Here is a 22707-nt window from a genome sequence, read left to right on the forward strand (position 1 = left end):
CCAAATAACCAACAGTTACGTGTCCTTAAAAAATGCCTCTAACAAATGACAAAAAACCTATTCATTGTGCTCTGATGTGTAGCATATTAAAAACTTTATAGCCTATTGTTTTTTTTGTTTTTTTTAATCAGGTATGAAGGTAAGACCCAGATGCAGACACGTCGAATTAATAATGGTTTAATAATCCAACAGGGACAGGCAATAGACAGGTTAAGGCAGGCAGGGGTCAGTAAACCAGAGGTGGGGCAATGGTAATGGACGGCAGGCAGGCTCAGTGTCAAGGTAGGCAGAGGTCAATAATCCAGAGGTGGGGCAAAAGGCTCAGGGTCAGGCAGAGTGGTCAGGCAGGCGGGCTCAGAGTCAGGACTTGCAAGGCTCAAAACCAGGAGGGCGGGAAAAAGAGAGACTGGAAAAAGCAGGAGCTGAGACACAAACACGCTGGTTGACTTGACAAACAAGATAAACTGGCAACAGACAAACAGAGAACACAGGTATAAATACACAGGGGATAATGGGGAAGATGGGCGATACCTGGAGGGGGGTAGAGACAATCACAAAGACAGGTGAAACAGATCAGGGTGTGACAGGTTTTTACTTTCCTAAAACAATAATTGTCCACCTCACAATTTAGCTGTCAGAGATTTGAGTGCTAAATGCTTCAGGGTATTTCATTCATATAGGCCTAATAGGCTTAGGCATCCACTGTATGATACTAACCTATTTAATCCCATCGGTCACAATAGTGACCGTAAAAAACTTATTCAGTTATAAGGCTCTAAAAATGTTACTGAATGATATATCAATGCATTTCCAGCAAATATTGAAATAATAAAGGGTCTCAATGAAAGATGTGTCACATGTTTAGTGTAAATTGTCAGAGCTGTTTACTTCCTGGTTGCACCATGAGAAGAGGATGGCTGCATCAAAGCTCCCAAACAAAAGGTTTGTAAAGTATGTTAACATCAAGTTAGGACAAAGATTTTTGGTACACATCATCTTTAAGGTGTCTAGTATTGATATATGCATTTGCAATTACTCAACTTTGTTCAGTGTGGTCAGAGAATGTGTAAACATGTTGACGGCAACAATAGTGACCAGCGGGATAACACAGTGCATCTAGGTATACACAAAGTTATACACATACATGCTCTTGTTTTACGTAACTTTCTACTCTGTTCTTTCTTTTAGTTTCACTTTGAGTCAAGTTCGGGATATGTTGGATCTAGGTGACTGCCCAGACAAGGCATGCAACATTGCAGTTATCCCTCAAAATGAGAAAGATGCTGTCCTGAGTGATTGTGATAGCGATGGGTCAGATATGGAGTATGGACCCATGCAAACAGATCATGACAGGAACAACGTTATCAGTGATGATGACCTACCCCTCACCCCCCCCCCCCCCCCCCCCCCATCCACAACCTCCCCCACCCCCTCCATTGTTGATAATGAAGGGCCAAGGGCCTCTACCCGCCAGAGGGTCCAGTCAGAAGAGCCAAGGGGCTCTACAAGCCATAGGGGTCAGCCAGAAGAGCCAAGGGAAAAGCTGCATGTGGTCAAAAATGAAGATTGAGTGTTCAAACGATCGAAGAGGCCTGCCACTGATGTGATTCCAAAACACATAGTATACAGCCCAAATATGCAAAAGTTTGGCACGAAACCACTGAGCCACGGAAGGAGATCTTTACTGGCTGCTACTGTTGAAGATCAGGCAAGATATGACAAAACTTCTCACTGGCCAATCAACACGATGCACGGGTTCCAGAGAAGTCGTCATTGTGACAAACGTACTACCTATGCATGTGAGAAATGCAAAGCGCCACTGCACATTGAGTGCTTCAAGATATACCATGGACAGTAGAAAAGGAGATAAGAGTGAATGAAAAAGGGCTGAAAAAGACAATAAAAGAAAAATAGAAAAGTCGACAAAAGGGTGAGGAGAAGCAGTACAACGTACTCTAGGAAGAAAAGAAAAGTCGACGAAAAAGACAATCAAAAAGAGTGAAATGTTTTTGTAAAAGAGGATCAATTGATTCAAGACGTACTGTATGACATTAGGTCTGACTGATCACAGTTTAAAATAGTGATGCACAAACTAATCTTGCACTTGGTTCTGAAGCCTAACTCTATGATATATATATACGTATATATAAGCACTCATTGTGCAGTGGTGCTTTTTAAATATATATATATATATAATTGTATTTTGTTCAGTGTATATTTTATTCTACTGGCTACCTCTATCCTAAATGTTACCTTTATGTTCAGTGGGAATGAATCACACGACTGCTATACAGTTGTTAGTGAATGTTGCACTAAAATGTCACAATGACAATGTTACAATGAATATTGCACTAAAGTACAAGTTCAAATGTTACAATAAAGTTACAATATTAATGTTTCAATACATGTTGTACTAAAGTAATAATGTTACAATGTTTGTTACAATAAAGTAACAATGTTGAAATACATTGATGGTTGTTTCTTTTTTTGTCTTTGCTCTCAGTTTTCATATCGGTGTCGTATAATGGTTTTTGATGTGTAAAATAGTCACACTAGAATGTGACGGGGCATTCTAGTGGCAATGCTGGGGACTGCTAGTGACAGAGTTTTAAATCTGTTAATAACTGGGTTGGGATATATAAGAACTTTGATAACTGCATAGGAGAAATATGTTAATTCCATATACGTAACATTATCCCACCGGTAACATTTGTGACCGACCATAAAACACACTTTTTCACCTACTTTTCCATTAAAATTTCAAAAAATAATGATTGATTACGTCAAAGGGTTACTAATGACACTTGATTTGAATATTTTCATGTCTGGGGGAAAAGAATCGGGATTAAATGGGTTCATATTTTAAAAATATATATAAAGGAAGAAAAGCTTAGGTGCCATGTTCCCGACAGCAACATGCATTCTTTATCTTTGTCAGAGAGGCTACTACTGCTATACAGATATAGGCATACAGAAGGAGGATAATTCGTTAATTTTCGATCAGAATAGTTAAGCAGTATATTATTAGATTAAAAGAGTAGCTCTGGTAGGCCTTCTTCCTCACCTCAAGTTCAACTGTCGAAGTCAGTTGGAGCTCCGGTACGCACTGCCTTCATTGGCCTGCAGTAGCTAAGGCTAATAATAGCCCTACCACACCAAACCTTCACAAAAGTTTATTTACTGTTCATTTCCTGGTAGCAGCTCTGGGAGTAACAAAGACCCACATTGGAGTAACAAAACTGTCTGGGTAGAGGTCTTCACGGGTCCAACAGACCCGAAATTCTGAGATCTGACCCACTTGCAGGTTCATGCCTTACGTGTTTGTGCTCGATCACAGTCGCCGGCATTCTGGCGCACATGGCCGCCTGGACAGGCTATCAAATTCTAGAAGCTCCCGGCGTGTTACACAATAGTTATTCTCTGGCTTGTCAAATATGTGACTGTAATCGGCAACAACTCATTCTCTTTCCTGGGTCATTACTGGCATCCGTATCGAGGATGAACTTAGCGGAACTCAGAGAAACGTTATCACTCTCCCCTCAGTCTCGATCTGTCTCGCTCTCGCTCAGATCCCCCTCAACCCCCCAAACCTAGTGAGTTATCTGAACTAGGGGCAACTCCTTCCTCCATACTTTCCCCATGAGCCCCCCCACATAATAGAGCTAAAGGGTCGCTACAATATTGTAAAGCAATAAAGAGGCATGTTAAAAACAAGTTTTATACAACGGGTGGATCTATTCCTAAATGCTGATTGGTTAAAACTGCATTCCAGCCGGTGTCTATTCCACAAGTTGCCACCTGCTAAATCTATGACATTAAAATGCCTATTTACTCGGTTCCATCTGACTGCGCAATTCATTGTCTCATCAGTACAAAAACCATCTGTGAGACATTATCTCACATTTCTTTTCGACTAACTTTTAGTTTTCAACAGAGGATTTGTATAAACTTTGCTGTCTGTCTTTCTGACATTTGCAACAATGTTTCAATATTCAAATTCGATGTTTGTGATTGTGTTACTGTAGCTGTGTTGTTGGCTAGCTCCTCTGAACAACACTGTCCTGACGAGAGAGCACATTTTCTATGCCAGGCGAAATCACACCTCATTAGCTTATTGTTATGGATGTATCCAAATAAATGTCACTAGAAAACAGCTTAAACAAATGCAAATGCATCTATATTACTGTTATTCTGGCTGCACTTTTTAATGTGATTGTAAGTTAGCCGTAGTTGGCTTGCAATCAATAAGGGATGAGAACGTTGCCACTGTCAGCCAGTATGGCAATGGAACATTTAGAACGAATGACTGGGTCGTGTCTATAGATACAGAACAAAAAGACTGAACAACTGGGTCTCCAGCAACCCTAGATTTGTGTCGGGACTATATCTTGTGGAAGGAGGAAATAGTATGAATAAGTTAATTAAAATAATGTTTTTAATGAACATATGTCAATCATTATTTGAATATGTTGGTAACCCATTGTCTAAAAGTGATAATGCCCTCGAAGCTGGTGTTTGGAGGATACTGTACTGCACTGCATTCTACATGCAGACTTTACAGTAACTGTCCAGTGAAAATCTCACTTTTAGAAGTTAATATTCTGTTAAAACTTACCAAAATAATGTTGACTCATCAAATACTAATCCTGTACTACAATGAACAAAAATATAAACGCAACATTTAAAGTGTTGGTCCCATGTTTCATGAGCTGAAATAAAAAATCCAAAATTGTGTGCACTAATTTGTTTACATCCCTGTTAGACAGCATTTCTGCCAAGATAATCCATCTGGTGTGGCTGATTAAACAGCGTGATCATCACATAGGTACACCTTGTGCTGGGGGAAAAATAAACGGCCACTCTAAAATGTGCAGTTTTTCCCCCATAACACAATGCCACAGGCTGCTCAAGTTTTCAGGGAGCATGCAATTGGCATGCTGACTGCAGGAATGTCCACCAAAGCTTTTGTCAGATAATTGAATTGTTCATTTCTGTTCCATAAGCCGCCTCCAACGTCGTTTTAGAGAATTTGGCAGTATGTCCAAACAGGCCTCGCAACTGATGAAACTGGGTTTGCACAACCAAATCATTTCTGCACAGAAACCGTCTCAGGGAAGCTCATCTGTGTGCTCTTCATCCTCACGCTTCTCCAGTGTGCTCTTCACGGATTAATCCTGGATTCAACTGTACCGGGCAGATGGTGGTATGGCATTGTGTGGGCGAGCGGCTTGCTGATGTCGAAGTTGTGAACAGAGTGCCCCATGGTGGAGGTGGGGTTATGGTACGGGCAGGCATAAGCTATAGACAATGAACACAATGGCATTTTATGTATGGTAATTTGAATGCACAGAGATACCGTGACGAGATTCTGAGGCCCATTTTCGTGCCATTCATCTGCCGCCATCACCTCATGTTTTAGCATGATAATGCACTGCCCCATGTCGCAAAGATCTGTATACTCACCAGACTAGTCACTCATTGAGCATGTTTGGGATGCTCTGGATCGACGTGTATGACAGCATGTTCCAGTTCCCGAACAATATCCAGCAACTTTGCATAGCCATTGAAGAGTAGTGGGACAACATTCCACAGGCCACAATCAACAGCCTGATCAACTCTATGCGAAGGAGATGTGTCGCGCTGCATGAGGAGAATGGTGGTCACACCAGATACTGACTGTTTTTTTAATCCGTGCCCCTACCTTTTTTCCCAGTCATGTGAAATCCATATTTTAGGGCCTACTGAATGTATTTCAATTGACTGATTTCCTTATATGAACTGTAACTCTTTGAAATTCTTGCATGTTGCGTTTATTATTTTGTTCAGTGTATAAATTGGAGAAAAAAACACTTCAAAAACCCCACCTCAAACTTGTATCTCAAACATCTCTTCTTCACTATTTCCTCCTGTCATCATCCTAAGGAGGATGAGCTGGCCAATAAGCGGGCTACTGCATGAATGTTTTTAATGACCGGTATACGCCCACACCATTCTGTTGTTGGGGTACGCCCACACCATTCCAACACAGAAAAACGTCTATTTAACTTGCTTAAATACAATTTTTTTGCTTAAATACAATTTTTTTCACAGCTATTTCACTCATATTGTAATTAATTATAGGTCATCTTTTATAGAAATCGGGAAACATTGGACAGTTACTATAAATAAAGTTTAGCTCAGGGCTGATGTTTCTCCTATGTACAGATCTAGGATGTATCAGCTTCCCCTTCCCCAAACCTAACCTTAACCACTAGTGGATTTAAAAAAAAACTGACCTAAGATCAGCAACGTCAACTTAAACCTAAATTGCTCACCCTAATACTCTCTGTCGCCCCCCTCAGGCTCTACTGGACCTGGGCGCATCACCAGACTACAAGGACAGCCAGAGTCTGACCCCCCTCTACCATACAGTCCTGGTGGAGGGAGACCCAAGCTGCTGTGAGCTGCTACTGAGGGCCCACGCCACCATCTCTTGCCATGACGAAAACGGCTGGCACGAGATACACCAGGTGTAATAATCGATTGGATTTATATAGAGGTAGCCTAACGGTTAAGAGCTTTGGGCCAGTAACCTTTTGGGCCAGTAAGCTGGCAAGGTGGAAAAATCTGCTGTTTTGCCCTTGATCAAGTTAACAGTTAACCCCCAACAACAACTACTCCCCGGGCTCTGCTGACGTGGAAGTCTATTAAGGCAGCCCCCCTGCACCTCTCTGATTCAGAGGGGTTGGGTTAAATGCAGAAGACACATTTCGGTTGAATGCATTCGGTTGTGCAACTGATTAGGTATCCCCTTTCCCCAAAGGGTTTTACATACAAATGTTCGACATACTGGTTTAGTTGGGAGTCTCAAGTTACAGAGCCTGATACAGTACTAAAGCAAATTAGCCAAGCCAATGAAATGATATGGACTCCCTTGAATAAGCTATCTTGTAGTTGATTGGAAATAATTCCCCTTTTGGTAGATGTTTCACTTTATGAATTGCTTTGGTTGAGAAGCAAGCTTGGCTAGACCTTCAGCAGCAAAACAACAGTAAGATAGCTCAGCTCAGTTGGTACTCTGACTGACATCTAGTGTGCAGAACAAGACGATACAGTTGAGGATATCTTTAGTCTACAGGCTCCTCATTTTCTATGATAGTCCCGGTAGATATGGACATGCCTTTTTTTTGGACCTCCTCTCTGTTCGTTTGTTTGTGTGACAGACCTGTAGGTATGGACATTATTTGACCTGGTCTCTGTGTTTGTGTGACAGACCTGTAAGTATGGACATTATTTGACCTGGTCTCTGTGTTTGTGTGGCAGACCTGTAGGTATGGACATTATTTGACCTGGTCTCTGTGTTTGTATGACAGACCTTTAGGTATGGACATTATTTGACCTGGTCTCTGTGTATGTATGGCAGACCTGTAGGTACGGACATTATTTGACCTGGTCTCTGTGTTTGCGTGGCAGATCTGTAGGTATGGACATTATTTGACCTGGTCTCTGTGTTTGTGTGACAGACCTGTAGGTATGGACATTATTTGACCTGGTCTCTGTGTTTGCGTGGCAGACCTGTAGGTATGGACATTATTTGACCTGGTCTCTGTGTTTGCGTGGCAGACCTGTAGGTATGGACATTATTTGATCTGGTCTCTGTGTTTGCGTGGCAGACCTGTAGGTATGGACATTATTTGACCTGGTCTCTATGTTTGCGTGGCAGACCTGTAGGTATGGACATTATTTGACCTGGTCTCTGTGTTTGTGTGACAGACCTGTAGGTATGGACATTATTTGACCTGGTCTCTGTGTTTGTGTAACAGACCTGTAGGTATGGACATCATTTGACCTGGTCTCTGTGTTTGTGTGGCAGGCATGTAGATATGGACATGTCCAGCACCTGGAGCACCTGTTGTTCTACAGAGCAGATATAGGTGTCCAGAACGCTTCGGGAAACACGGCTCTACACATCTGTGCTCTATACAAGCAGGTGAGAAAACACAAACCACCAAGCAGCTGTCAATCAACTGTACAGAGGGGTTTATATTATACCATCTACAATGTTTTAATTATACCATTAGTGTATTGTTTTGGTACAGGCCCATAGTAATCAGGATTAGGGTCAATTCCATTTGAATTCAGTCAATTCAAGAAGTCAACTGATTGGACTGAATTGAAATGGAATTCACTCCAATCCTGAAAACGATGCTATTGTTAGCGATGGGGGAAATGATGATGAATAAATATCCGGTTGATTCGTCACATGGATAAAGATTGACTGGATGTGCTGCTGATGATACGCTGTTGATGATATGCTTCACTGCGACGGATGAACCCTGGGTGAACACTAGTCAATATTGCCTTAACATTCAAAAATGTATCCATCTATCATGTTCTATATGGTGCTTAGAGATAGATGGAAACGAATGATGACAATTAGTAATGTCATTCATTACTGTGCGCGCACGTGATCCTTGTGTCAATGGCTATGAATTATAGTTTAAATGTTAATCCCTCCACTCTGTCATATGAGCATTACACACACACACGCACACACACAAACACACACACACATTTTCCAGATGGTGGTTTTAGCATGGGATGTGTGTGTGAAATATCTCTCCTGTTCTCTGTAGGGTTCACTGCTCCCATGAGATATGGCACAGATTTTTTTGAAACTCTCTCTCCTGCCATTAGAGAGAGAGAGAGAGAGTGAGGAATGATGAGAGAGACAGGGAGAAAGAGTAAGAGAGAGAGAGAAAGAGAGAGAAAGAGAGATGATTCCCTCTCCATTGTTTGGTGTTGTGCAATCTCTTTCCTCAAGTGCTCTGCTCAGCTCCTACACGGACAAGGTTTATCTCCGTGGCTTTCTGATTGTAATGACAGTCACTAGGAGGGATAACTAGGAGGGATCAACTTCTGCCTGATTTAGCCTTCACATAATGTTATTATTATTATTATAGATATCTGCCCCATATTTTATGCATAATCTGTTGTACATCTGAGGACTAGTGGCAGTAGAATATAATAAGAGCAAGTAGGGGGATTCCATGCCAGCATAGTGTCACTTTCTGACCTTAGTTCCTTTGTTATGTCTTTATTTTAGTTTAGTCAGGGTGTGAGTTGGGGTGGGCATTCTATATTGTTTTTCTATGTTTTGTTCTGTTGTTAGATTTCTATGTGTTGGGCCTAGTATGGTTCTCAATCAGAGGCAGGTGTCAGTCATTGTCTCTGATTTGGGAGCCATATTTAGGTAGCCTGTTTTTCATTGTGTGTTGTGGGTGATTGTTTCCTGTGTCTGTACCATACGGGACTGTTTCGGTTGTTTGTTTGTACTTTTGTTAAGTGTTCTGTTGATTTATTAAATATCTCATTATGGACACTTACCACGCTGCACATTGGTCCGATCCTTGCTACTCCTCCTCAGACGAAGAGGAAATCCGTTACACATAGGCTGAAAATATTTAGGTTTTCTTAGATTGTTCTGGAAATTCTCACATAGAAACTTAATTGGGAGGGAGGATGTTTGATATGCTTTTTACAATCAAGATGAAAGTGTCCATTTTGTCAAACTGTGTAGAATTGCAGGAAATGTGTTTTAAAATGTCAAACAAATTTACGGGGGAGGACCCCCCGGAACCCCTATCTACTGTTCATCCACCCCAATATCTACACCACAATTTCGCCCTTGCCTTGATCTGTCTGTATCCTCTTGACTGGTGTGTTTTTATTATTAAGACACTAAGTATGCTTCTCTGCATCTCTGCTAAAATCTGGGTAACAGATTGAAAGGAATGAGTCTTATTCTGTACATTTAGTAATCGCTTGCTTTTCTAAAGTCTACCAACATTGCCAGCAGACATGCCAGCTAAGATAGTTAGACAAGCTAGCTACTCTTAATTTATTGATAGCCTGAAATGGCTTCTTGGTAGCTAGTTATGAGGTTGGGAGATTGGGAATTTATCTGGGCTAGCTAAAGCCAACTTCATACAATTTCTAGGTAGCTAGTATTATTCCAACAACAAAACATTTAACCAGATAAATCTAAACCTGTGCCCGCTATGGACACGATGCCTCTGAATTTATTGAACATTAAAACTATGAATATTCATATCTCGAAAGTACCCTTTTGATTTTGATAATTATTTGACAGATTGTTTTCAACTTTCCAGAGTGGGCTCTCTGCTACTTTTAAAGTTATGATACATTTTATGAGCACCACCAACACAGTGATTAGGAAAATGGATTCGGGAACTCCCTCTGCTGGTGATTTGCTGAAGGGTAGTGCTAGCAGGGATCCTTTGGACGTCCAACTCCACCGTCACACAATTAAGTCGAAAGTTATAATGGTTATGGTTATGGTTAAGGTTAGGGTTAGGGTAAGAGTAGGGGTTAAGGTTTCGGGCAGGGACGTCCCAAGGACCCCGGATAGCACTACCCATTTGCTGAACAAGCAAGGGATGTCATTGGTTAATGATATTGTTCATGTTGAATCAGTTAATGTGAAAATTCTATGTCAGAATATAGCCATACTCCATATTTTTGAGCACACTATAAGGAGTATAATGACACCAAGATGTTGTCTGTATACGTGTGGTTCATGGTCCATAAGATCTTACAGGAGGCATGCATAGGTCTAAAAAGGGCCTAAAATGGGCACTTTCATCATGATTTCCTATGTACAAAGCATGTTAAACATACTTCCTCCCAATAACATTTGCATGGAAAGGGAAAGAGGGGATACCTAGTGAGTTGCACAACTGAACGCATTCAACTGAAATGTGAGTTACTAAAAATATTTTCGGGCCATGCTGGCGTGGAATCGCCCAGTAGGCGGAGTATTAGCTTGAACTGGGGTTTGTGTGTGTGTGTTTGTGTGTGTGTGTGTGTGTGTGTGTGTGTGTGTGTGTGTGTGTGTGTGTGTGTATATGTATGTGCAGGCACTGTTCGTGCGTGGGCGCCTGCGTGTTTGTGTGCCTGATTGTACGGGTGTGTGTATGCTCGCGTGTGTGTGTGTTTGTGTGTGTGTGTGTGTGTGTGTGTCTGCGGGCACGTGTATGTGTATGTTCGCGTGCGTGCGTGTGTTTGTAGTGGAGCATTCCGTGGGTGGGCTGCTGAATCCAGCTAGCAGCAGGCTATAGTGCCACATACAGTTACCACAGCTCCATCTCTTTATTCACCCATCTTTACACTACGTGTACTGAGATCTACTGCACTGAGATCCTTACTGGAGAACTGAGGTGTTACCTGGTAACAGACACAAGGCATCATCAGCCAGAACAGGGTGAGCTGCATCTCCAGGACAATGATCAGTCCTGGAATGTTCTGGAATCAGTCTGGATCAGTTGATGGAATGGAACGTTTGAGCAAGATGGTTTCTGGTTCTCTCGTTAAATGGGTTCAGTACAGAAGAGGGTAATACTGTACAATAGCTGGCTGCAGAAAGAGAGAGAGAGAGAGAGAGAAAGAGAGGTGGAGTTTAAATTAATGAGGTCCTGGTCACAACCCTTACAGTGTCTTACTCGCTCTCTCTCTCGCTCTTTTTTTAAAATTGTATTTATTCCTCCCTAAGGAACACTGTGCCAGAGTACTGCTTGTTCGTGGTGCCAACAAGGAAGTGAAGAACTACAGAAGCCAGACATCATTCCAGGTATGGACTGACTCACACCTCTAACCAGTACTGCTCACAGTAAAGGCTGTGGAGTATAGATGGCTACATTCCAATCTCCAGTCTAGCAAGCCACACGGCCAGTACATTGCTTCATTCTTCTATATGGTATGCTGTATAATGGTCATCCATTGTTTCCACTGCTCTTCTTTTCTCAGATGAATTACAGCAGTAGAGAGCTGGTTACAGTAGTGTAGTATGTGATACTATTTTTGCAGGCAGGTGGCAAGTCTAAGTCTGTGTTTTCTCGGTCTCATTTGGTTCACTTGCCGTTTCAGAAGGGGAGTGCAAGAGGTTTGCTACTGATTTAAGCAAAGCACTATATATGAGTCAGTGGTTCCTTATACGGTAGTCTTTTATGTAGCTGTGAACAAGCCGTCAGTGGTCCTGGGATAATTATTCGTGTTTTAATTGTTGTTTACATGCATGTGTCAGTATTCCACGGTGTTGTACATCTCAAACAACCAATTAGTCATACTGTAGGTGTGATGCATCTTGGGGGTTGAAGTAGAACATATCGAAGGCATATCGAAATAGCTTTCTAGCTATAGTTGACTGTATATTTTATTTTTTTCCCATGTATCATTCCTATTCTGTTCACCAACTGTGTACTACTTTTCATGCAGATACAGTAATATAATATATGCAGATACAGTAATATTTGAGCCGTGAATTCACACAGACATTGTTTTGACCTATTTTATTTTCACTGGCAGCAGGCCTATGTAGCTGCTAAGACATATTGCTATTTAAATAGCATGAAAAAATAAGAACTACTGCGTGAGGTACATTAGTACCAAGCACACAAACACAAATAATGTTTATTCTGGGAAAGAATCTCCCTTTTTGTGGTATGTTTATGGTAGAAAGATGAACATTTTTCACCAAATCCCCTCTTTACCTCCCCATGCTTTCTTAGCAGTCTGAACTCATCCTCAGTTACTCTGAACTCCTATTACTTGGTCCGATCCCCAGCTGAGCCAACTGTCTTCTCTTGCATCATGTTGGAGTCAGTGGAGTGTTGCTGTTTATGTAATGTACATTTCCGCTGAGCGCTGATGCGTCCTCAAATTCTCTCTATTATTCATTCATCCCCTTCATACTTCTGAAATTGTTTCTTGCCACAATGACTCCTTAATTACAGCTAATTTGAAGGGGTCCATAAACCGCATTCACCACAGCCAATCAAATTCTGATGAAGTCTTCCCAGTTTAAACAGGCATCTGCTGACTGATGGTGACAATTTAAGAGCTGAGATTAAGGGTAGCATCCCAAATGGCACCCTATTTCCTATATAGTGCACTATAGGCCCTGATCAAAAGTAGTGCACTATAGAGGGAGCAGGGTGCCATTTGGGACGTGCCACTGATTCCGAGCAAATTGGACCACTTCACTTCTTGCTCCTCTTTTCTGACCCACTTTCATCCTAAAATCACATCCCGCTCCACTTCCTAGCACACCCTGCCGTCATACCCCACCTTATCTCCATATGGTTTGGGACAAGGTAATCCTCCCCTCTCCATCTTATCTCTCTCTCCCACTCTCTCTCTCACCCTCCTTCTGCTCTCTGTTTCTGTGGTCCCCTTGTTTTCCTGTCTGTCTGTTTCTCTCTGTCCCTCTCTGCCCAGCCATCATAACTTACCTCCGTATGGTTTGGGACCAGGTAGACAGACAGCAGAGCAGAGAGCGGAGCGCGCGTGGTGTACTCTGCTGTGCAGAGTTAAGAGGGGGGTGTAATCGTTTTTAGCAGAAGGGTTCCAGCAGGCTATCATTGTGGTTAGTACTGTAGCAGAAGGTTGTTTCTGGGAGATGAGCTGGGAAGCAGGAGTCATGACATGTGTTGTCACCCCCAGAGAGGACCTCCTGGCTCTCATCATCAAACCATCAGCTGGAGATGATACAGCCTCGGTCTACACTCTAGCTGGCATTACATTACAGCACCGCTACTCCAATCCAATGTACGGTAGCTACTGTAAGGTCCTTGCTGTATTACATTGATCGGTTCATTGCACTCATTTCAGTTGTGGAATTGACAATGGAAGTATATTTTGGGCTAATTTTCACTCATGCCTCATTAAGGAAAGTGTTATTCGTTTTTCAATACGGAGACAATTTCATATTTGTAAAGGAGGGATGAGTTTATTCAGTTTATTTCCATGATAAGTCGTGATTCAAGTGGTGGTTTCAGCCGTACTTTTCAGTGACTGAACTAGCTGGATATTCATGGGAGGTACTGTGTGATTCGGGTGGAGACTTTGTATGGACTTTGTCTTCAGTGACTAATCTATGGTCGACCTGCTTTGTTGCAGCCAGAGCCTCAAGTCGTTTCTCCTACTCCACTGACCTGACTTATGTAAGACTAGCGAAAGGTGGCCTTAGCCGGCAGGGTCTACTGGCTGGATATGTGTTGACTCACCCACTGTGGCTGTAGCTCGGCTGTCCTCCACCCACTACAGTACAACTCTTACCAGGCTGCTGTTTATTGTGTTATTATTAGTAGCTATAATAATTTCAGGTTGCATTTCATAAAAGTGAGTCCTTCGACAATGGGTATTAAGTTGTTTTCTGGCAAATAACTGAGGCGCCGCATGTGGGAGGCCATCAGAGCAGGTAGTCAGGAATTTTCTACTATGAATCCCATAGGTCAGCCATTTTGCTTGCTTTAAAAATGTCACTATGATAAATGCCAAAAGACAAATCTATCATTCTGTTCCAGGTGGCCATCATCGCGGGGAACTTTGAATTGGCAGAATTAATCAAGAATCACAAAGAGACCGATATTGGTAAGTTACTGAACCAAACACTTATATGTGTGTCTAAACTGGGTTTATTTAAGAGAAGAAGAAAACACGTTCTTGTTTTAATATAGGAAATGGTGAGACTGGTAAACCATTGAGCACAGCGGTCAGTATGGTTGACCAGGCTAGGAAATGGTTGCAAGCAAATCTGTTGTATTGAATGGGATTCAAGTCATGTCCACTTCATGTGCTTCTTTATAAATGCTGTATGTTGTTGACCAAAGATCTTCCTCTCTGAATGGGCCCTGCTGTTTACTGTTTGATGGACCTGCACTGTGGTTCCTCTCTCACCTATAGACAGTCAGTTTTCTGCTCCAATCCCACATCTACTTCCACACATAGCCACAGTACACAGTGGAGCTGACCTACATAGAGTAGAGAGACTGGGATGAGAACACACACACACACGCGTCACACACATCCTGCATGCACACATACACACACGCATGTGCGCATGAACACATGTATGAACACAAACACACACACACACATGTATAAAGTGTACTCTTTCTAATAGGTTACTTTACTGTATAATGTGTACTGTATGTAGTACACTATAGAATACCTCTAAAAAGACAGCATGCCTTTGAGAACTAAGAACAGTGTTCCAGTGGTTGTCTGTGATATGAATGGGACAATCTCCCTCTATTGTTCACAAAGGGCACATCCATCCTCTCTTATCCTCACACTACAGTCTTAGAAAAAAGGTGCTGTCTAAAAGGGTTCTTCATCTGTCCTCATAGGAGAACCCTTTGAAGAACCCAATTTGGTTCCAGGTAGAACTCTTTTTGTTCCAGGTAGAACCCTTTTTGGTTCCATGTAAAACCCTTTCCACCTCGAGTTCTACCTGCAACCAAAAAGGGTTCTCCTACGGGGACAGCCAAAGAACCCTTTGTGAACCCCTTTTTTCTAAGTGTACACTACCGTTAAAAAGTTTGGGGTCACTTAGAAATGTCTGTGTTTTTGAAAGAAAAGCATTTTTTTTGTCCTTTAAAATAAAATAAAATAGATCAGAAATACAGTTTAGACATTGTTAATGTCATAAATGACTATTGTAGCTAGAAACGGCTGAATTTTAATGGAATATCTCCATAGGTGTACAGAGGCCCATTATCAGCAACCGTCACTCCTGTGTTACAATGCCGCGTTGTGTTAGCTAATCCAAGTTCATAATTTTAAGGCTAATTGATCATTAGAAAACCCTTTTGCAATTATGTTAGCACAGCTGAAAACTGTTGTTCTGATTAAAGAAACAATAAAAAGGGGCGTTCTTTAGACTAGTTGAGTATCTGGAGCATCAGCATTTGTGGGTTCGATTACAGGCTCAAAATGGCCAGAAACAAAGACCTTTCTTCTGGAACTCGTCAGTCTATTCTTGTTCTGAGAAATTAAGTCTATTCCATGCGAGAATTTGCCAAGCAACTGAAGATCTCGTACAACGCTGTGTACTACTCCCTTCACAGAACAGCGCAAACTGTCTCTAACCAGAAGAGAAAGAGGAGTGGGAGGTCCCGATGCACAACTGAGCAAGAGGACAAGTACATTAGAGTGTCTAGTTTGAGAAACAGATACCTCACAAGTCCTCAACGGGCAGCTTCATTAAATAGTGCCCGCAAAACACCAGTCTCAATGTCAACAGTGAAGAGGCAACTCCTGGATGCTGGCCAGAGTTCCTCTGTCCAGTGTCTGTGTTCTTTTGCCCATCTTAATCTTTTCTTTTTATTAGCCAGTCTGAGATATGGCTTTTTCTGTGCAACTCTGCCTAGAAGGCCAGCATTCCGGAGTCGCCTCTTCACTGTTGACGTTGAGACTGGTGTTTGGCGGGTACTATTTAATGAAGCTGCCAGGTGCCCTAAGGTGCTGGTGATGGGGATTCTCTCTAATCTTTCTTTGCTTGTCACTTTGTAACTGCTGGAGTCAGGTCTTTCCTGTGTCCTAAGGCCAGGGTTTTGACATTATGAACTCGCCTCGGCCTTCTGGCATGCTGTCAACATAATGCTACTGCCAGCAATCTTACTGTGCAATTGCCGGAGCATTTCTGTCTTTTCCTCTCCAAATAGGCACTGACACATCCAGTAACTCATTTTGTCATGCATTTTCAACCTCCCAAGAGTATTTTTTTCTCTCTCTCTGTCTTCCATTCCGTCATTGCTTCTTAATGTTTTGTAACCTCCTTTTGTAAATTGCTGAACATCTCCTATCTGATCTGACAGTCTAACTGAAAAGTCTTCGTAACAGTGGACCTCAGTACATGTTATAACTACTGTGTACGATATAGTACAGCAGCATACCTACAGACAGGGGTATGTGGCGATGGAGGGGGGGAGGAGTGCACATTGATTCTATTAACCTAGTACTGCAGTGGGCTACACCAGGGTCACACAGAGTGTTTCTTTGTAGTCTTAAACAAAAGTATACACCTCACACACATGGTTATGAGCTTTAAAAAAAGAAGACACCTGTACCATGTCAGATATAGAGTTGAAATGTATAAAAGGTTTGCATCCCAATAGTACACTTTATATACAACACAGAAGACTGAAATATAACAAAATCAGTTGGCATAGAAAAAAATGGATTTTTGGAATAAAATAAAAAGTTTATTAATTATAAACTAATGAAAAATATGAATAACATTCCACCCAAGAGGCCAATAGAGGGCGATTTGGTCATTTGACTGCAGGAAAGGGTAAGAACTTGTATGCCTTTTAGGATTTTAGTACAACTGTCAAACCAGTATATAGTATCGTAACACAATAATTAAAGCATTTTTAGTATTTTCTAGTCTAGCAACCTTGCCAGTTGGTATGCCAGCTAAAATAGTTTGACAACTTACTCTAACTTGATTGATAGCTTGAAATGGCTTGGTAGCTAGCTATGAGGTTTTGGAACCTATCTAGCTGGCTAGCTAAAGCCAACTTCATAAAATTGATAGGTGGCTAGTATTACAGAGAAACAACAAAACATTTGCATTTGATGTATTTATCAAGAAGGAATCAATATGCTACATAGCTTGATCAAATTAAAAGTAAAAAAAATAGCAAAAAAATACAAAAACAATAGTAACACAATACAATAACATTAAAAAGGCTATATACCAGGAGTACCGGTACCGAGTGAATGTGCAGGGGTACGAGGTAGTTGAGGTAATTGAGGTAATATGTACATGTACGTAGGGGTAAAGGTGACTAGGTAATCAGGATATATAATAAACAGAGTAGCAGGAGCGTATATGAAGAGTGTGTGTGTGTGTGTGTGTGTGTGTGTGTGTGTGTGTGTGTGTGTGTGTGTGTGTGTGTGTGTGTGTGTGTGTGTGTGTGTGTGTGTGTGTGTGTGTGTGTGTGCGTGTGCATGTGTGTAGGTAGTATCTAGCGTCCTGACTAACATGTCTGTGCTCCGTGGTGCACCTTGGAAGGAAGTACTTACAAGGGCGAATAGGCGGGGTACTCTTTGCTTGCTCCAGTCAGTGTGCCCGCTCCGCAAAATACAGCTGACACATTTAAAAAAAATAATAATAATGATAAAACGTCAGCTTAAAAATGAATTTTTGTAATTAATTTATTTAAAAAACTGACATCTGAGGGGGCATGTGCCCATGAAAACCTATAGTATCTGCCTTGTTCAACAGTCAACTATGTAAATCATTGTCACATATAGCTACCCAGTGGTTGCCATGGTTCCCAGATCCATGTGATAATAGGCTTAGGGGATCTGAATCTTCGGTTCCTCGATGATGATGATGATGGGAGACTCATGGGTAGGGAGGTAGCCTCTTTATATAGTATACATCTATGCATTGATGGTTAGTTTTCCTAAAACATTTTAACTCACTAGTGCTGTTTACATCAATGTCCTGCGAACAATTATCCGCCTTGCGTATGATCTACTGTATCACTGATCTATGTGGTGATTCATGCGATGCCAGAAGTGTTCGATCTCATTTCCTATCTCTATGGATCCATCACTCAGGGTTTGTGATGCTCAAACAAGATGGTTCCTCAGTATTTTACACTCTTTGCGATTGATCTATTCCAGCACGAGCTGCTCATTAATTTGTGTTGTGTTTGATTGATTGAGTGGTTGATGTTTTAATGCAAATGTTCAGGTTTTGGAGAGTTAATATTATTCCTTGGAGAAGAGAGCAGTGGTTGGTGCTTGTCAGGTTGCTACAGTGGCTTGTGAAAGTATTCATCCCCCTTGGCATTTTTCCTATTTTGTTGCCTTACAACCTGGAATTAAAATGGATTTTTGGGGTGTTTGTATCATTTGATTTATACAACATGCCTACTACTTTGAAGATGCAAAATATTTTTTTTTGAGAAACAAACAAGAAACAAGACAAAAAAAATTGATAACTTGAGTGTGCATAACTATTCATCCCCCCAAAGTCAATACTTTGTAGAGCCACCTTTTGCAGCAATTACAGCTGCAAGTCTCTTGGGGTATGTCTCTATAAGCTTGGCACATCTAGCCACTGGGATTTTTGCCCATTCTTCAAGGCAAAACTGCTCCAGCTCCTTCAAGTTGGATGGGTTCCACTGGTGTACAGCAATCTTTAAGTCATACCACAGATTTTCAATTGGATTGAGGTCTGGGCTTTGATGAGGCCATTCCAAGACATTTCAATGTTTCCCCTTAAACCACTCGAGTGTTGCTTTAACAGTATGCTTAGGGTCATTGTCCTGCTGGAAGGTGAACCTCCGTCCCAGTCTCAAATCTCTGGAAGACTGAAACAGGTTTCCCTCAAGAATTTCCCTGAATTTAGCGCCATCCATCATTCCTTCAATTCTGATCAGTTTCCCAGTCCCTGCCAATGAAAAACATCCCCACAGCATGATGCTGCCACCACCATGCTTCACTGTGGGGATGATGTTCTCGGGGTGATGAGAGGTGTTGGGTTTGCGCCAGACATAGTGTTTTCCTTGATGGCCAAAAGGCTCAATTTTAGTCTCACCTGACCAGAGTACCTTCTTCCATATGTTTGCGGAGTCTCCCACATGCATTTTGGCGAACACCAAACATGTTTGCTTATTTTTTTCTGGCCACTCTTCCGTAAAGCCCAGCTCTGTGGAGTGTATGGCTTAAAGTGGTCCTATGGACAGATACTCCAATTACCGCTGTGGAGCTTTGCAGCTCCTTCAGGGTTATCTTTGGTCTCTTAGTTGCCTCTCTGACTAATGCCCCCCTTGCCTGGTCCGTGAGTTTTGGTGGGAGGCCCTCTCTTGGAAGCTTTGTTCTCGTGCGATATTCTTTCCATTTTTTAATAATGGATTTAATGGTGCTCCGTGGGATGTTCAAAGTTTCGGATATTTTTTTATAACCCAACCTACCCTGATCTGTACTTCTCCACAACTTTGTCCCTGACCTGTTTGGAGAGCGCCTTGGTCTTCATAGTGCCGCTTGCTTGGTGGGCCCCTTGCTTAGTGGTGTTGCAGACTCTGGGGCCTTTCAGAACAGGGGTATATATACTGAGATCATGTGACAGATCATGTGACACGTAGCTTGCACACAGGTGGACTTTATTTAACTACTTATGTGACTTCTGAAGGTAATTGATTGCACCAGATCTTATTTAGGGGCTTCATAGCAAAGGGGTTGAATACATACAGTTGAAGTCGGAAGTTTACATACACCTTAGCAAAATACATTTAAACTCAGTTTTTCACAATTCCTGACTTTTAATCCTCAAAAACATTCCCTGTCTTTGGTCCGTTAGGATCACCACTTTATTTTAAGAATGTGAAATGTCAGAATATTAGTAGAGAGAATGATTTATTTCAGCTTTTATTTCTTTCATCACATTCCCTGTGGGTCAGAAGTTTACATTCACTCAATTAGTACTTGGTAGCATTGCCTTTAAATTGTTTTACTTGGGTCAAACGTTTTGAGTAGCCTTCCACAAGCTTCCTGTAACGGCCGTCGTATGAAGAAGTAGTGGACGAAAGCGCAGCGTGGTAAGTGTTCATGATTTATTAATAAAACTGAACACTAAATAACAAAATAATAAAGAGAACGAACGAAACCGAAACAGTTCTGTCAGGTGCAGAAACACAAAACAGAAAACAACTACCCACAAAGCAGCGGTGGGGAAAAGCTACCTAAGTATGGTTCTCAATCAGAGACAACGATAGACAGCTGCCTCTGATTGAGAACCACACCCGGCCAAAACCAAAAAATACAAAACATAGAAAATTAACATAGAATGCCCACCCAAATCACACCCTGACCAAACCAAAATAGAGACATAAAAAGATCTCTACGGTCAGGGCGTGACACTTCCCACAATAAGTTGGGTGAATTTTGGCCCATTCCTCCTGACTGAGTCAGGTTTGTAGGCCTCCTTGCTCGCACACGCTTTTTCAGTTCTGCCCACACATTTTCTATAGGATTGAGGTCAGGGCTTTGTGATGGCCACTCCAATACCTTGACTTTGTTGTCCTTAAGTCATTTTGCCACAACTTTGGAAGTATGCTTGGGGTCATTGTCCATTTGGAAGACCCATTTGTGACCAAGCTTTAACTGTCTTAAGATGTTGCTTTAATATATCCACATAATTTTTCTGCCACATGATGCCATCTATTTTGTGAAGTGCACCAGTCCCTCCTGCAGCAAAGCACCCCCACAACATGATGCTGCCACCCCCGTGCTTCATGGTTGGGATGGTGTTCTTCGGCTTGCAAGCCTCCCCCTTTTTTCCTCCTAACATAACGATGGTCATTATGGCCAAACAGTTCTATTTTTGTTTCATCAGACCAGAGGACATTTCTCCAGAAAGTATGATCTTTTATGGTGGTTTTGGAGCAGTGGCTTCTTCTTTGCTGAGCTGCCTTTCAGGTTATGTCGATATAGGACTCGTTTTACTGTGGAAAAAGATACTTTTGTACCTGTTTCCTCCTACATCTTCACAAGGTCCTTTGCTGTTGTTCTGGGATTGATTTGCACTTTTCGCACCAAAGTACGTTCATCTCTAGGAGACAGAAGGCGTCTCCTTCCTGAGCGGGATGACGGCTGCGTGGTCCCATGGTGTTTATATTTGCGTACTATTGTTTGTACAGATGAATGTGGTACCTTCAGGCGTTTGGAAATTGCTCCCAAGGATGAACCAGACTTGTGGAGGTCTTGGCTTATTTCTTTTGGATTTCCCCATGATGTCAAGCAAAGAGGCACTGAGTTTGAAGGTAGGCCTTGAAATACATCCACAGGTACACCTCCAATTGACACAAATAATGTCAGAAGCTATCAGAAGCTTCTAAAGCCATGACATAATTTTCTGGAATTTTCCAAGCTGTTTAAAGGGACGGTCAACTTAGTGTATGTAAACTTTTGACCCACTGGAATTGTGATACAGTGAAATAATCTGTCTGTAAACATTTGTTGGAAAAATGGCTTGTTTCATGCACAAAGTAGATGTCCTAACCGACTTACCAAAACTATAGTTTAACAAGAAATTTGTGGAGTGGTTGAAAAACAAGTTTTAATCACTTCAACCTAAGTGTATGTAAACTTCTGACTTCAACTGTATGCACACACCACTTTTATTTAAAAAATTTTTTTATTTCACTTCACCAATTTGTACTATTTTGTGAATGTCCATTACATGAAATCCAAATAAAAATCTATTTAAATTACAGGTTGTAATGCAACAAAATGGGAATAACGCCAAGGGGGTGAACACTTTTGCGAGGCGCTGTATCTATCAATCTGTATACCGGAGAAGCAAAGAGGTGATCCATAGGGATTCCCCTATCAACAGTTCCCCTGTAGCCTACAGTCGTTTAGATGTTAGATTTTAAGCTGGTTTGAAGTCATAATGCTTTGAAATTCGTCATAGACAGCACATTTTCCGGCACGGGATCTAGTATAGAGCCATCATTATCATTTTCTAAACCATCAGAGTAAGTGAAAATGTTGCATTAAATGGACTGATTCCTATACATTTATTTAGCTAGGCAACCAATGACCACACCAATGGTTTGAGATACATTTTGAGCAATATTTATGGTAGGAGTATTTCCAAATGCCAGGCTCTGAATTCATTATGTTGTTTCCCCAATGAAAGTCCCAAAGGTATTCTGAAGAGGTGCTGAGTCTGACATTATAACATTTTATAATATCAGAACATTTCTTAATTTCCATCACATTCCCATTGGATTTAGAATGTGTCTTGTACTGTCAATGATTGGTTGCAAGGGCTGTGGAAACACACCATAATATACATAAGGAGTCAGATCATTTCACAACCAACAAGCAACTTGCAAGTGA

General features: G+C 41.5%; 1 protein-coding gene across 1 annotated transcript in view; it reads left to right on the forward strand.

Annotated features, from left to right (window-relative positions):
* shank2b (SH3 and multiple ankyrin repeat domains 2b) overlaps window positions 1-22707 on the forward strand; it is a 143007-nt gene that overhangs the window by 24129 nt on the left and 96171 nt on the right. The window contains exons 6-9 of the mRNA XM_039000668.1: window positions 6342-6509; window positions 7853-7969; window positions 11552-11629; window positions 14364-14430. Coding sequence (XP_038856596.1) covers window positions 6342-6509; window positions 7853-7969; window positions 11552-11629; window positions 14364-14430 — 430 coding nt within the window. The remainder of the gene's footprint in view (window positions 1-6341; window positions 6510-7852; window positions 7970-11551; window positions 11630-14363; window positions 14431-22707) is intronic.

Source organism: Salvelinus namaycush, chromosome 9 (genome assembly GCF_016432855.1).
Source record: "Salvelinus namaycush isolate Seneca chromosome 9, SaNama_1.0, whole genome shotgun sequence".
NCBI lineage: Eukaryota > Metazoa > Chordata > Actinopteri > Salmoniformes > Salmonidae > Salvelinus > Salvelinus namaycush.